At 37.1% G+C, this 13,026-nt stretch overlaps 1 protein-coding gene across 1 annotated transcript in view; it reads right to left on the bottom strand.

Moving 5' to 3' along the window:
• Positions 1-620: 620 nt before the first annotated feature.
• LOC116174674 (neuroligin-1-like) overlaps positions 621-13,026 on the bottom strand; it is a 168,828-nt gene continuing 156,422 nt past the window's right edge. Inside the window, exons 10-11 of the mRNA XM_031492620.1 lie at positions 6,448-6,600; positions 621-766 (exon numbers count right to left, since the gene is read on the bottom strand). Of these exons, the coding sequence (XP_031348480.1) occupies positions 621-766; positions 6,448-6,600 (299 nt within the window). The remainder of the gene's footprint in view (positions 767-6,447; positions 6,601-13,026) is intronic.

The raw sequence follows: 13,026 nt of genomic DNA, 5'->3' as shown, positions 1-13,026 counted from the left end.
CCATCATTTCTAGGATTGCCACAAATTTTACACAAAATTTCTCTGAATTAACGTGAAATTAGTAACATTACTTCCTTATACAACCTTTTTATTCCCGTAAAATTTCCTCCAGATTTCCTCAGAATTTCCCCTAGATTTGCTTTGAAATTTGCTCCTATTTCCCCAAAATTTAGAGTTATTTTCTCGGATTTTCCTCTAATTTCGTCCATTTCATACACATTTACCAACTATTTCCTCGAAATTTCCTACACGAACGACAAGAATTTCCTTCATGATCAACCCCTCGGGGTTGGTTACGGTTTATTTCAGGGGACAAAGATTTATTGCCTAAAAATGGCTACCATTTCCCTTAATTTTCCCAACATTTCTATAATTATCACAAATTTACATAAAACTTCTCTGAATTAACGTGAAATTAGTAACATTACTTTCTTATAGGACCTTTTTATTTCCGTAAAATTTCCTCTAGATTTTATAAGAATTTTCCCTTTGCTATGAAATTTCCTCCTATTTCCCCAAATTTTAGTATTCGGAATTTCCTCTAATTTCGTCCATTTACACATTTTCCAACGATTTCCTCGAAATTTCCTACACGAAGGACAAGAATTTCCTTTCCATTTTCACTTCTCTGCACAGGTCACTTCGAATGAATACTGAATGACGAAAATGGAGTATCCGATCCGATCCCCTTCTATGTGGATTGAGCGCGCCACGTTCGCTCCGCAGCTGTACCACGCCATTCCCACGCCACCACCATGCGCCTGTTCTGTGTGAATTGCGCCCTTAGGAAGGGAAGAAAAAATAGCAAGATGATAGCGCGTTTTAGATACGGAAATGAAGAGATAGAGAAGGTGGTGTGGAGAAAAAAAAGGGCGCAGAGCAGAGAAATGGATGATTTTAGGAAAAAGGAAAAAATACATCAATTTTAGGTTTGGGTTTCTAATGTAATTTTCATTTGATTGATGTTGCAAACTATTACGGTTGTGCAATGTCGGAATTAAAGCTGAATGGACATATGAATTAACAAACTTATACGGCTGTGCGATGTTGAGATTTATCGACTAACATATTGAGGGTGTTTTGGATGGTGGTAAATTTAAACTTAAAAATTAACCATGTTGCGCGCTATTTTCTTCTAACCACACAATTATATTTGTGTGCGTCTTACCTTCAGAAGCAACCCTAGCAGAAACAGATCGTTAGTTAGAATTTACTTCGAAGGAAATGTACCGCGATGCGCATTTGTGACTACGTAAATAAATAACAGACGGGTAAAACACGAACTCTTTTCGTGTATAAGTAAAACTCAGCCGTAATGCGGAGTTTGAATCATAAATTAGTTCACCCGAATGACAACCCCACAGCCTCCTCATAATTTATGCATTCGGAAACAAACCGGGATCCATACCATACTAATTAAAATGCACCGTCACAAATAAGGCATTGGAACGTATGCAACGCCGGCTGGTGTAATTGACATATGAATCGATAATAGTTTGTGCATGTCAAGGATCGCTCTCAAATAATAAACTGAAAACTTTTTCGAATCGATTCCAGTTCGGTTAATTATTTACAAGTACCCACTGTCCTTGACATAATATTCCCGCACGAAGTATAATCAGGTTGTAATAATTTAGTAGGTTTCTTGTGTATTTCCAACGTCTCAACAGGTACCAGATATAACTAGCGTGATCGATGAATGGAAAACGTTTTGTATGCTACACTTAATTGGTAATAATGATAAATTACTTCCGGTGGCCCCCAAAATTTCCCACAATTAATCGATACTTACTGCAAAATCAATGGGTCAATCGATTTTTCCCCCACCAGAAAGCTGAAAAACGCCAAACCACTTTCAGATTGAATTCAAAATTTGATTATTTGTCGTTTCCAGAAACCCGTTTAATAATACAGCGCCTTAATGGATTTGCTAAAATTGCTGGGATTACAAGGGAGCCTGATGTATCATTCCGCTTAGTATGTAGTTTCTGTTGTCCTAATTCAATTTTTCATTCAAATAATTCGGCCGAATTTCGTCCAATTAGAGTCCATAATTGCATTTATTGAACCGCGGCGCGGTCATAAATCACCTTTTTATTTCAAGCGTGATGGATTAAACCGCACTCTTGTTAGTCTAATTAGGTAATTAACAGAGGTGTATTGTGTTTCAGTAATTATGCGAGTAGGACAGGTGGAATTAACATTGGGAGTTCGCTGTAATTGACGAATTAATTGAATGTCTGTCGTTGCTTTTCGGGTTAAGAGGCGTACGAATTGGCTTTTGCTTCAATACTGTTGTTGCCATACAAGGGCGGAATGGGTGAACTGTTAAGGTGATGCAGAAAACAAATAGGACGCCACTCTTTCTCTCACCAGTACTAAATTCTCGTGTGTCTCGTTCTTATTGATTTACTACACTTTACTTTACCTGATTTTTATCGTACAATTTAAGATGTTTGATTTGTGTTTTGCATTTTATTGTAGTTAATTTATTTCATGTATTTCTGTCAGGTTTTTTGCCCATATAAGGTTTTCCTGGTACCGCCTTGTCGTGTGCGTAATATATTTTATATGTTCTTGCTTTTTTTACGCGCAAAATTCTGCATTTTATTCAATTCCCTTCCCGAATATGTCTTACGTCCCAACACATAAAAAAACCGATTACACAATACAACGAGATTCATTCCTTCCTAGCGGACTACTACCGAGTTTCAAAAATCCGTCGTTTTGACTTCGTTAAAAATAAACGAAACGAAACCAACATTTATTTTCTCCATTACAAAGCATTATTATTATTCATGGATTATTACTTCTTGAAAGATCCCCGTAACTTACGAATAGATGGCTCCCTCTATTGTTGTAATGTAACAATGCAAGTTTACGGCGCAGTGTGTATCGATTTTCACTTACTTTTCTTTCGTGAACCGTATTACACTTCGCTTAAACAAACAGCTAAAGCGCAAGTTAAAACGCAAGGAATTTTAATTGCCATCATCCATATTTATTAATCTCTTAGAGTGTACCTTTCTTTAGGTTACGGCTGATATTTGTTAACTACAGTTTCCATCGACAATTATTGCTCATCTACGATTGGCCCTCTTATTTAAGAGGTACGTACATTTTATGACATCAACAAGGGAAGGTTACCTTCGATTTCTTTTAGGGTTTTAATTTTAGTTCAAGTTCAGGCTCGACTTTTTAGTTCAAATTCAAGTTTAAAGACATACGATTTTTGGTACGACATACGAATAAGCTCGCCATTTGTCTGCAAGTGCCGACACCTTTGACATATTTTCCACCTGCTGATAACAGGCGGCCATGTTGCTGTGAAATGGGTCAACGCGTTATGAACGAGATTTGATATCAAGGATCGATTCCTCAACTTCCGTAACTCTTTAGCGTATTAGTTGATCACTATTTTGCACCTTCTATATTCTTCATATTCTATATGCGATTACATTCTTAGTATCTTTGCCATCTCGATTTTGAAACGAAAATTATTGAAGACCACCACTTCCTTATGAAGCGGCTGGTATAGAAGCAGATTGCGAGTAGAGCGAGACCCCTCAGGCATTATTCAATTAATTATATTCTACGCACCCAAATTAATAAGAAAAAGTGTTTTCCCGAGAAATTTTGGTGTAATCGATTTTTGGTAAAAAAGGAAGGTTATAAACTGCCTTTTTTTGAGCCCAGAAAAAAAAATTGTCTCAGATCGATCCGGAAAAAAATTTTCTTATAGAATGTGGCCTGTAGAATCCATAATTTTAAACAGTTCCAAGATTGGGCTACTAGTTCAAAAGTTACAGCCCTTTGAATTATCTTTCGAAATTGGTTTCTAGTCTATAACTTTTGATTGAGAAGTCTGATCGAAAAAGTACGAATTGTTTTGGATTCTACGCACCAAAATTAATAAGCAAAAGTGTTTTCCCGAGAAATTTTGGTGTAGTCGATTTTTGGTAAAAAAGGAAGGTATAACACTGCCTTTTTTTGAGCCCCGATAAAAAAATTGTCTCAGATCGACCCGGAAAAATTTTTTTCTTATAGAACGTGGCCTGTAGAATCAATAATTTCAAACAGTTCCAAAATTGGGCTGCTAGTTCAACAGTTACAGCTCTTTGAATTTTTTTTCGAAATTAGTTTCCAGTCCATAACTTTTGATTGAGAAATCCGATCGAAAAAGTACGAATTGTTTTAGATTCTACGCACCAAAATTAATAAGAAAAAGTGTTTTCCCGAGAAATTTTGGAGTAGTCGATTTTTGGTAAAAAAGGAAGGTATAACACTGCCTTTTTTTGAGCCCCGATAAAAAAATTGTCTCAGATCGACCCGGAAAAATTTTTTTCTTATAGAACGTGGCCTGTAGAATCAATAATTTCAAACAGTTCCAAAATTGGGCTGCTAGTTCAAAAGTTACAGCCCTTTGAATTTTTTTTCGAAATTAGTTTCCAGTCCATAACTTTTGATTGAGAAATCCGATCGAAAAAGTACGAATTGTTTTGGATTCTACGCACCAAAATTAATAAGAAAAAGTATTTTCCCGAGAAATTTTGGTGTAGTCGATTTTTGGTAAAAAAGGAAGGTATAACACTGCCTTTTTTTGAGCCCCGATAAAAAAATTGTCTCAGATCGACCCGGAAAAATTTTTTTCTTATAGAACGTGGCCTGTAGAATCAATAATTTCAAACAGTCCCAAAATTGGGCTGCTAGTTCAGAAGTTACAGCCCTTTGAATTTTTTTTCGGAATTAGTTTCCAGTCCATAACTTTTGATTGAGAAGTCCGATCGAAAAAGCACGAATTGTTTTGGATTCTACGCACCAAAATTAATAAGAAAAAGTGTTTTCCCGAGAAAGTTTGGTGGATTCAATTTTTGGTAAAAAAAAAGGTTATACACTGCCTTTTTTTGAGCCCCGAAAAAAAAATTGTCTCAGATCGACCCGGAAAAAAAATTTTCTTATAGAATGTGGCCTGTAGAATCCATAACTTAAAACAGTTCCAAGATTGGGCTACTAGATCAAAAGTTACAGCCCTTTGAATATTCTTTCGAAATTGGTTTCTAGTCCATAACTTTTGATTGAGAAGTCCGATCGAAAAAGTACGAATTGTTTTGGATTCTACGCACCAAAATTAATAAGAAAAAGTATTTTCCCGAGAAATTTTGGTGTAGTCGATTTTTGGTAAAAAAGGAAGGTATAACACTGCCTTTTTTTGAGCCCCGATAAAAAAATTGTCTCAGATCGACCCGGAAAAATTTTTTTCTTATAGAACGTGGCCTGTAGAATCAATAATTTCAAACAGTTCCAAAATTGGGCTGCTAGTTCAAAAGTTACAGCCCTTTGAATTTTTTTTCGAAATTAGTTTCCAGTCCATAACTTTTGATTGAGAAATCCGATCGAAAAAGTACGAATTGTTTTGGATTCTACGCACCAAAATTAATAAGAAAAAGTGTTTTCCCGAGAAATTTTGGTGTAGTTGATTTTTGGTAAAAAAGGAAGGTATAACACTGCCTTTTTTTTGAGCCCCGATAAAAAAATTGTCTCAGATCGACCCGGAAAAAAAATTTTCTAAGTAAACAAAATGCGACGGCTCGACCGGCTCACCTTTAAATTCGATATCGAGCCCGCTAAATTCCAATTCGATGCCCTGCAGGCGCCTCGCTGAGCGTTTCGTGGTAATGAGATATCGCCTCCTTCGAGGCCGACACCAGAACGCAGCGGAGATATAGAATGTGGCCTGTAGAATCAATAATTTCAAACAGTTCCAAAATTGGGCTACTAGTTCAAAAGTTACAGCCCTTTGAATTTTCTTTCGAAATTGGTTTCTAGTCCATAACTTTTGATTGAGAAGTCTGATCGAAAAAGTACGAATTGTTTTGGATTCTACGCACCAAAATTAATAAGAAAAAGTGTTTTCCCGAGAAAGTTTGGTGGAGTCGATTTTTGTTAAAAAGGAAGGTTTTCTGAAAAGAAAACGAAAATTCTTCGGTTTTTAGTATATTTGACTATGTTGCGTTCGCCGCTCGAGGTCGAAAACTTGAATTATACATTGGGTTAACAACATAAGCAATCCCACAAAAAATTAGAACTACCGGATTTGACGCTTGGTACCCCCCATTTTTAGGAACAGAGTTACTGGACTATTAATTTTTACTTCAGTGGCGCAAATGTTTTGGCCCACCGTTTCTGAGATTTCATATTTCTTTAATGTAACACGCTGTTTATCTTAACGTCAACTTTTCGCATACTTCGCATATTTCATATAGACAGAAGTAACAAGAAACTATGGATATGAAAGGTAGCAGAGAAGGAGACAGGATACAAGAAGGGAAAAAGAATAAAAACGGTTTCCTTCATAGGAAAATAAAAAAAACGCCCTCATATCAAGAGTTGAATCAATTGTTTTTAACTAATTACCGCTAATTATCAGAAATAAAAATAGTTTAGTACCCGTACCTGCGTAGTAATATTGTTCCCGCTCGTGGAAATGATGATGCCTCATACTGACGTCGTCGTCACCGGGCTGATGCAGTTGGGGAATGAGATTTAACCAGACGGCCATTTTGTGTCCTCGATAGTGACTCTTCATCTTGGGTTTCAGCGCTGTAACAGAATTGCATTGTTAAACGGCGAGTAGGTATTTAAGATTTGCCGAAAAGTCAACAACAATAAGGGATGCGGAAAGATACGGGGAACGTACAGTCGGTAGACAAAGCCACGATACTAACAACAAAAGTTTGGCGAGTTCGGAATACAATGGCCAATTATCCGCTTTTATAACTCCCCGGATTCTAGTTAAGCTAGATCGTCCACTACAGCATCGATGAGTAGGGGGGCGGTAGTTGGCGAAAAGGCGAAAGAAGCGTCGACGGCGGCGTGGGATGGGGATGGGGTGGTAACGACGCATTCATAAATTACACAATAATTTCCGGAGCCGAAATTAATCACAAAAGGGTTTTATGTGAAGTTTTAGTACAGGTTGGAAGATTTATACTGCATGCTGTAGTCGGGGCGATTAATATTAAGATACGGCGAAAATTTCAATTTGGAACTTTTTCTTAATACAAATCACGAAACGACACCTCGCAAAAAAAAAGGTGGAGTAACCAAGGGAAAATTCCTGTTTCGATCTCGCCATTATTTGCTTCAGTTATTTTATAAAAAAGAACTTCGATTGAAGCTATCGCATCTAAGATACGATACTCTCGCTTTCTTTGGAATATCCGATTTCCTTTAAAACCTTCTCGTGCTGCTGGATTTAGCACACGCACGCACGCGGCCGACTCCCCCCCCCCCCTCCCTCCCCTCGCCGATGTTTACTATTGGGGACAACCGACGGTGGCCCATTTCCGATGGGGACACCGCCATAAATTAGTGCAATCAATTCTCCCCAGAGGGGGCTTATTGCTAAATCTCTTAATTTCTCATTAAATCGGCAGGACCTTTGTTAAGACACTTCTGTTATCGTCGTATCATCTCTGCGAATAAACACAAATCCCTTACATAAATAGGGGCCGAATGTCTGTCGTTTTGGTTTAAACGAAAATAAATCACTTCGAGGGTCTCTTTTACTGTTCGTCTTTAAAATCATTTTATATAGTGCTGGATTTTCCTAAAGGTTTTGTATACTTGTAACTGTAGCTCTAAATGAGTAATTTTTTTTCGAATTGAATTTTTTTAGATTTAAGGGCGAGAGCGGTTTAGGCATTAAATATCATAGAACGTCTACAGGGTGTTAAAATTTAGAGGGTTAAATTTTCCAACAAATTGTATGGTTGGTAGAAGTAATGATTCCTTCCTGCGTCATTTGATTTATATAGAGCGTTGTTCTCTTAATAGCTTTAGGAAATTCTCGACTTCAGTCTGAAGCGTCTTTGAACGCTCTAGAACTGTGTTTCGAGTTTAGTTCCAACTTCGATGCGCTTGTGTTATGTTATAAATTGTAATTACTGTTATAAATTTATTGTAAATAAATAAAACTACGTAATTAAATTTACGTTACAGTACCTAATAAAGGGAACTCAAATCAAAATCGTAAAGTTTTATAATTGTAAACGTAGAGCAATGTTAAGAATGTAGCTACAAAGAGGCAGAGGGAGTACCGAATGTTGCTTATTAAAAGGAAGTAAATAGACTACATCACCCTCCACTTTAAATTGACATTAATTAATACGCAAAGACGTTGCAATCAACTTGACATAATTTATGAAGGAAGCAAAGTGAATCAAAAAACTCATTAATAATATAAATTTTATGTAAGGAATCTCGATACTTATGAAACTTTCGGCAACAAATCCAAAAAGTTAAATTGGAAAGTACACTCGCGCTTTCCAATAATTAATTATGTCCGCTGCGTTTTTTTCCTCCAAACTTTCCTATTTACGCCCCGCCAATTTATTAAGTATGGGAGTTAATTCGATTTCGACAATTTGCCGTTAATTAACGATTTGGAAGCTTCAACTTCCGATATCGAAAGCTGGAGTCGTTACTAAGGTGTCTGTGGAGAAAAATTAATTTATGAGCGTGGAGAAGTAACGTCGAGAGCCGGCCCGGTAGAGAGAGAGACGGAGAAGTCGATGGGAGAATGTGAACGGAATGCCAGAAAAATCCAATTCCGTCAGCCTACGTGCGTATATTTATAAAAACTCAATACCTCGGCTTTGATGTGCTCGCGGATTGTTTCCATCACACTTTATTTTGATTATGTAACATTATACACGTTATATTCATTTCGTGCTCTCCTAGACACCTCCATTCCCTTGTTCTTTTCCCTATGTCGTTTCTTCGAAGAAACCAAACACCATTTTAAAAGTGGAAGCTCGTGTTAATGTATACTGAAAGCTTTCCAGCGAGCTGACGTTTGATGAAAGGCGGCTAATATTTCCGCTTCTCACTTCGAGTCGATTCTTCGGTCTCCGTTACCTGTCTCCGCTGATAAAGATCAAATTTACAATTTCACTTTTGACTTACGGCCATCGTGCTTTTGTTGCATATAAACGCTTTAAAGAATTCATGAAAAGATTCCGCCATTTGGCTCATTTGGTACGGGTTCATTATTTTCTTGTATAAATTATGATGGCCATAAATTATTATTATTATTTTCCCTGGTAGGGAGCGTTTCACCACTACTTTGTGGTAGATTTTGTATATTGGGCGGGGGGGGGGGGGGGGGGTTAACTGGCTCAGGTGACTCCTATACTACTCACTCAAAGATGACTCATGCTCCCATCGATAATCAATTAATATCTCATTGGAGCATGCCCCCGAATAATCAAATGCCCTATGACTCATGCTCTCGAAATCTTTGACAAGCCCTAGTTCAGAGCCGTACTAGTACAAATTCGAACTCTTCCGCCAATCCGTTCTTGAGGTATAAGGGAATATACTGGTAGAAATTAATTCCTTTCGTTGAGACCTTTCATTAGAGTACCATGAAAGATAAAACTAGTTCCAATCCCCCCCCTTCCCCTCCCCCTACTTTGATAAGAGGACTGAAATAACTCGAAAAAGAGTCGCAAGGGAAAGTTATAGTTTGTACAAACCAATTTATTTCGATGAGACCTTTTATTAGAATACCATGAAGGGTAGAACATGTGTTTACCCCCCCCCCCCAATTCCAGCATTTTCTAAAGTTTAACTTGGCACCACTAAAGGCATGCGTATGCAAACTTTGAGGCCTATTGGTTGTCGTATGTGAAAGTTATGCACGTTTTACTTTCAAAAACATCATCTCAGGAAATAATTCGTGGGGGGGGGGGCCTTTACACAGCAAAATTTGATGGCCGTCTGGCACACCTTCAAGGTATAGGCTACCTACTGCAAAAAATTCAAGGACTCTAGGACCATTTTCCTAGAAGTAGTTCGAAACGGCAGAAGTGGGTACGGACGGACGGACGGACAAAACGCAAACAATAGCACATTTTTTTTCAATCTTAAAAAATGCGCTAAAAATATAGACTCTGAAAATAGAAGAGAGATTCAGTGTACATTTTCCTACAACTACCATCATATCGTCCTATACTGGAGCGGGGGGGAGGGGGGGGGGCATTCCATACCACCAAATCCGCCGGTGATATGTTTAGCCTGAAAACGTTCAGCCCTTAAAACCTTTTCCAAAAATTATGGTGTAAGTGGTAAGAATACTAGACATTGTGGTGTAGAATATAGAACCGGGGGGTCTGGGGGGGGGGGTTAAAAATACCCCCCAAGAAAGACACATAATAGAACCTTCGGCACTGGGGACATTCCGTACCCCTCGGTGATGCGTTTTTGTTCAAAAAGTTCAATCCATAGGACTCTTTCAAAAATTATACTGTAAGTAAAGGGTAAGGGTGCCACACATTTTGGTAAAGAATATATAGTGGGGGGGGGGGTCTATCATAATATCGTCATTCGCCCCAAGTCAAAATGTCGTATGATCTTTTTGTCGCAAATTTTGTCTACTTTCAGAATTTCCTAATTTTTATATACACAAAATAACGGCTTTTTTTCGAAAAAAAAAAAACGATATTTTTTTCATTTTTCCAAAATTTTGTAGGCTGGGGGGGGGGGGGAGGGTAATTTTTGGTGGAAGTTGAAAATTCGGATTCATCGACACGGAAAACATAAAACCAACCTATGTCCAGAACTACCATGAATTTTGCATCCTAAAATTAAATATTAACTTAGTTATTTTTCTAGGGACTTTTCATATCTAGTGACTTTTGAGAATCGGTCATATATTACTGGGTCCCTAACAGCGTTTCAAACCTAGTTAATTTTCTAGTGCTTGAATCACATCTAGTGACTGAATGGACCCACGAATTTGGACATTTTTTCTATTGAAATTTGAGCAACTAAATTAATAATCATGTGTTTCAATTTTAATTTTTTTACATCGAATATGGGAACTTCGTCCACTGGGGAAAGGGGTGTAACGGTAGCTCTAAATTTGGATGTAATCTTTCGAATTGTATAGAGATAGGTTAAGTTGATATTTTGTAGATTCAAGAGCTGTTTAAGCATTTCATATCGAAAAAATACAGGATGCCGAAAATTAGAGGGTCAATTTTCCAAAAAAATCTGTAAACATTTGGTGGAATTGAAGATTGTCCTTTCTGCGTCTTTTAATCTGTAGAGCATTGTTTTCTTTTTGGATTCCGGATGTCCGGAGACCAGATGTCGGGGATTGGGATCATATACAGTTATCTTAACTAGAGCTATTTGATTACAAGTGCAAATTCCGCATGAAGTCATTTCAGCATCGTGGAAACGAAGAATGAAATGAAAGAAAATTTTATTTAATTGGTAGAGCAAAATGAACAAAACGAATCAACGATTAAAGATGTCCGATTTCGTTAATAAGAAGCCATTTTGTACCGGGTGACCCAATAAGATTGTTCCTCGGCCATATCTCGAGAACCGTTCGTCATATGACTTGGGGGTTAAAAAAATTATTAGGTAAATCGGTCATGAAGAATCGCTGGAAAATATTTTCAAGTTCTAAAATTGACCGGCAGAGTGCGTAACTGCAATCTTCAATTTTAAAGTTGCATTTTTTTTATTTCGCATAATAAACTAAACATTTTTTTTTACATTTTTAAAGAGAACCAGTTTATCTATCATTTTCGTAAAAACAAAAACTCAGTTATTTCAAAAACAAAGATGGCGTGGGGCGTTCAATTGTTTTTGCAATAACCTGCTTTAACTTCTTAACCGTTTGACCGATTTTAACAAATTTGGTATGGTTGAAAAGAGCATTCCTTGGGCAATGAGAATAAACCAAAATATAGTTAAATTAGTTGAATCCTTCATCGCCAGGGGGCTAGTTTTGACACTATGACCCAAAATCCCAATATTCGAGGTACCAGATTTTGAAAAACGGTTGTCACTGGCCTCTTCGGGTGTTATTTGATTACTTTTTCATAAACAAAAAGTCATATCATTCCGTTTGATTTTTAAATTTTTTTTAGGAGTTTGGATCATAATGTCAAAACTAGCCCCCTGACGGTGAAGGATTCAACTAAATTAACTATATTTTGGTTGATTCTCCAAGGAATGCCCTTTTCAACGATACTAAATTTGTTACAATCGGCCAAACGGTTAAGAAGTTAAAACAGGTTATTGCAAAAACAATTGAACGCCCCACGCCATCTTTGTTTTTGAAATAACTGAGTTTTTGTTTTTACGAAAATGATAGTTAAACTAGTTCTCTTTAAAAATGTGAAAAAAAAATGTTTAGTTTATTATGCGAAATTTAAAGAAAATGCAACTTATACGACGAACGCTTCCCGAGATATAGCCGAGGAACAGTCTTATTGGGTCACCCGGTACGCGTTATTTAATTAGAGATAGGGGGGATAAGTTTTGAAGAAAAAATCGCGTTTGATCAGTTAGTGCCCAATTTAAAATATTAATTCGCGTTGGAAACTACCAAGAAATGAAGTTCATCAAAGACGAAAGTCGGTGTTTTTCGGGGACAATAAAAAAACTCCAGTTAAAAAAAATTCGAATGCGAAATATTAAATTGAACGCAAGTGCTGCGAGTTTTACAGTGGAATCAATTAATATCCAAGAAATTAAGGGAGTGTGGTCATTTATTTCACCGGAAAGGGAATTGTTGTGCAATCAGAGGACATTAAAGACTCATTGTGAAATACGCGCGTGTTCATAGCATAAGTTGTAGTCGTCTTCGGTCAAGGACAGATTAATTAAACGCGCTACAAAAAATTCAGCTGGGTCGCTGGTCACATTCAGTGAAAAATGGTCTGAAGAACTACATCCTGGATCATTGTAAGGAGGCCGCTCTGGCCGTATTTTTGTGTTACTAGCGTCTGATACGAGATGATTATGTTCCCAAATTCATTGGTCCATCACGACTATAACAAGGTGAATTGTGAATAAAAAATCGTTCCTTATATTGCATTATCTTTGAATTAAAATTAAGGGTAATTCACAGAAAATGGTGGCCACAAACTTGATCTGGGTATTTTGAAATACTCCTGAAGTGACTACAATAAAATGAAGACCTGATAACCTAACTGAATCATA

Source organism: Photinus pyralis, unplaced genomic scaffold, assembly GCF_008802855.1.
Source record: "Photinus pyralis isolate 1611_PpyrPB1 unplaced genomic scaffold, Ppyr1.3 Ppyr1.4_LG6, whole genome shotgun sequence".
NCBI lineage: Eukaryota > Metazoa > Arthropoda > Insecta > Coleoptera > Lampyridae > Photinus > Photinus pyralis.
The sequence above is the reverse complement of the archived record's forward strand: the minus strand, read 5'-3'. Positions and strand labels throughout refer to the sequence as shown.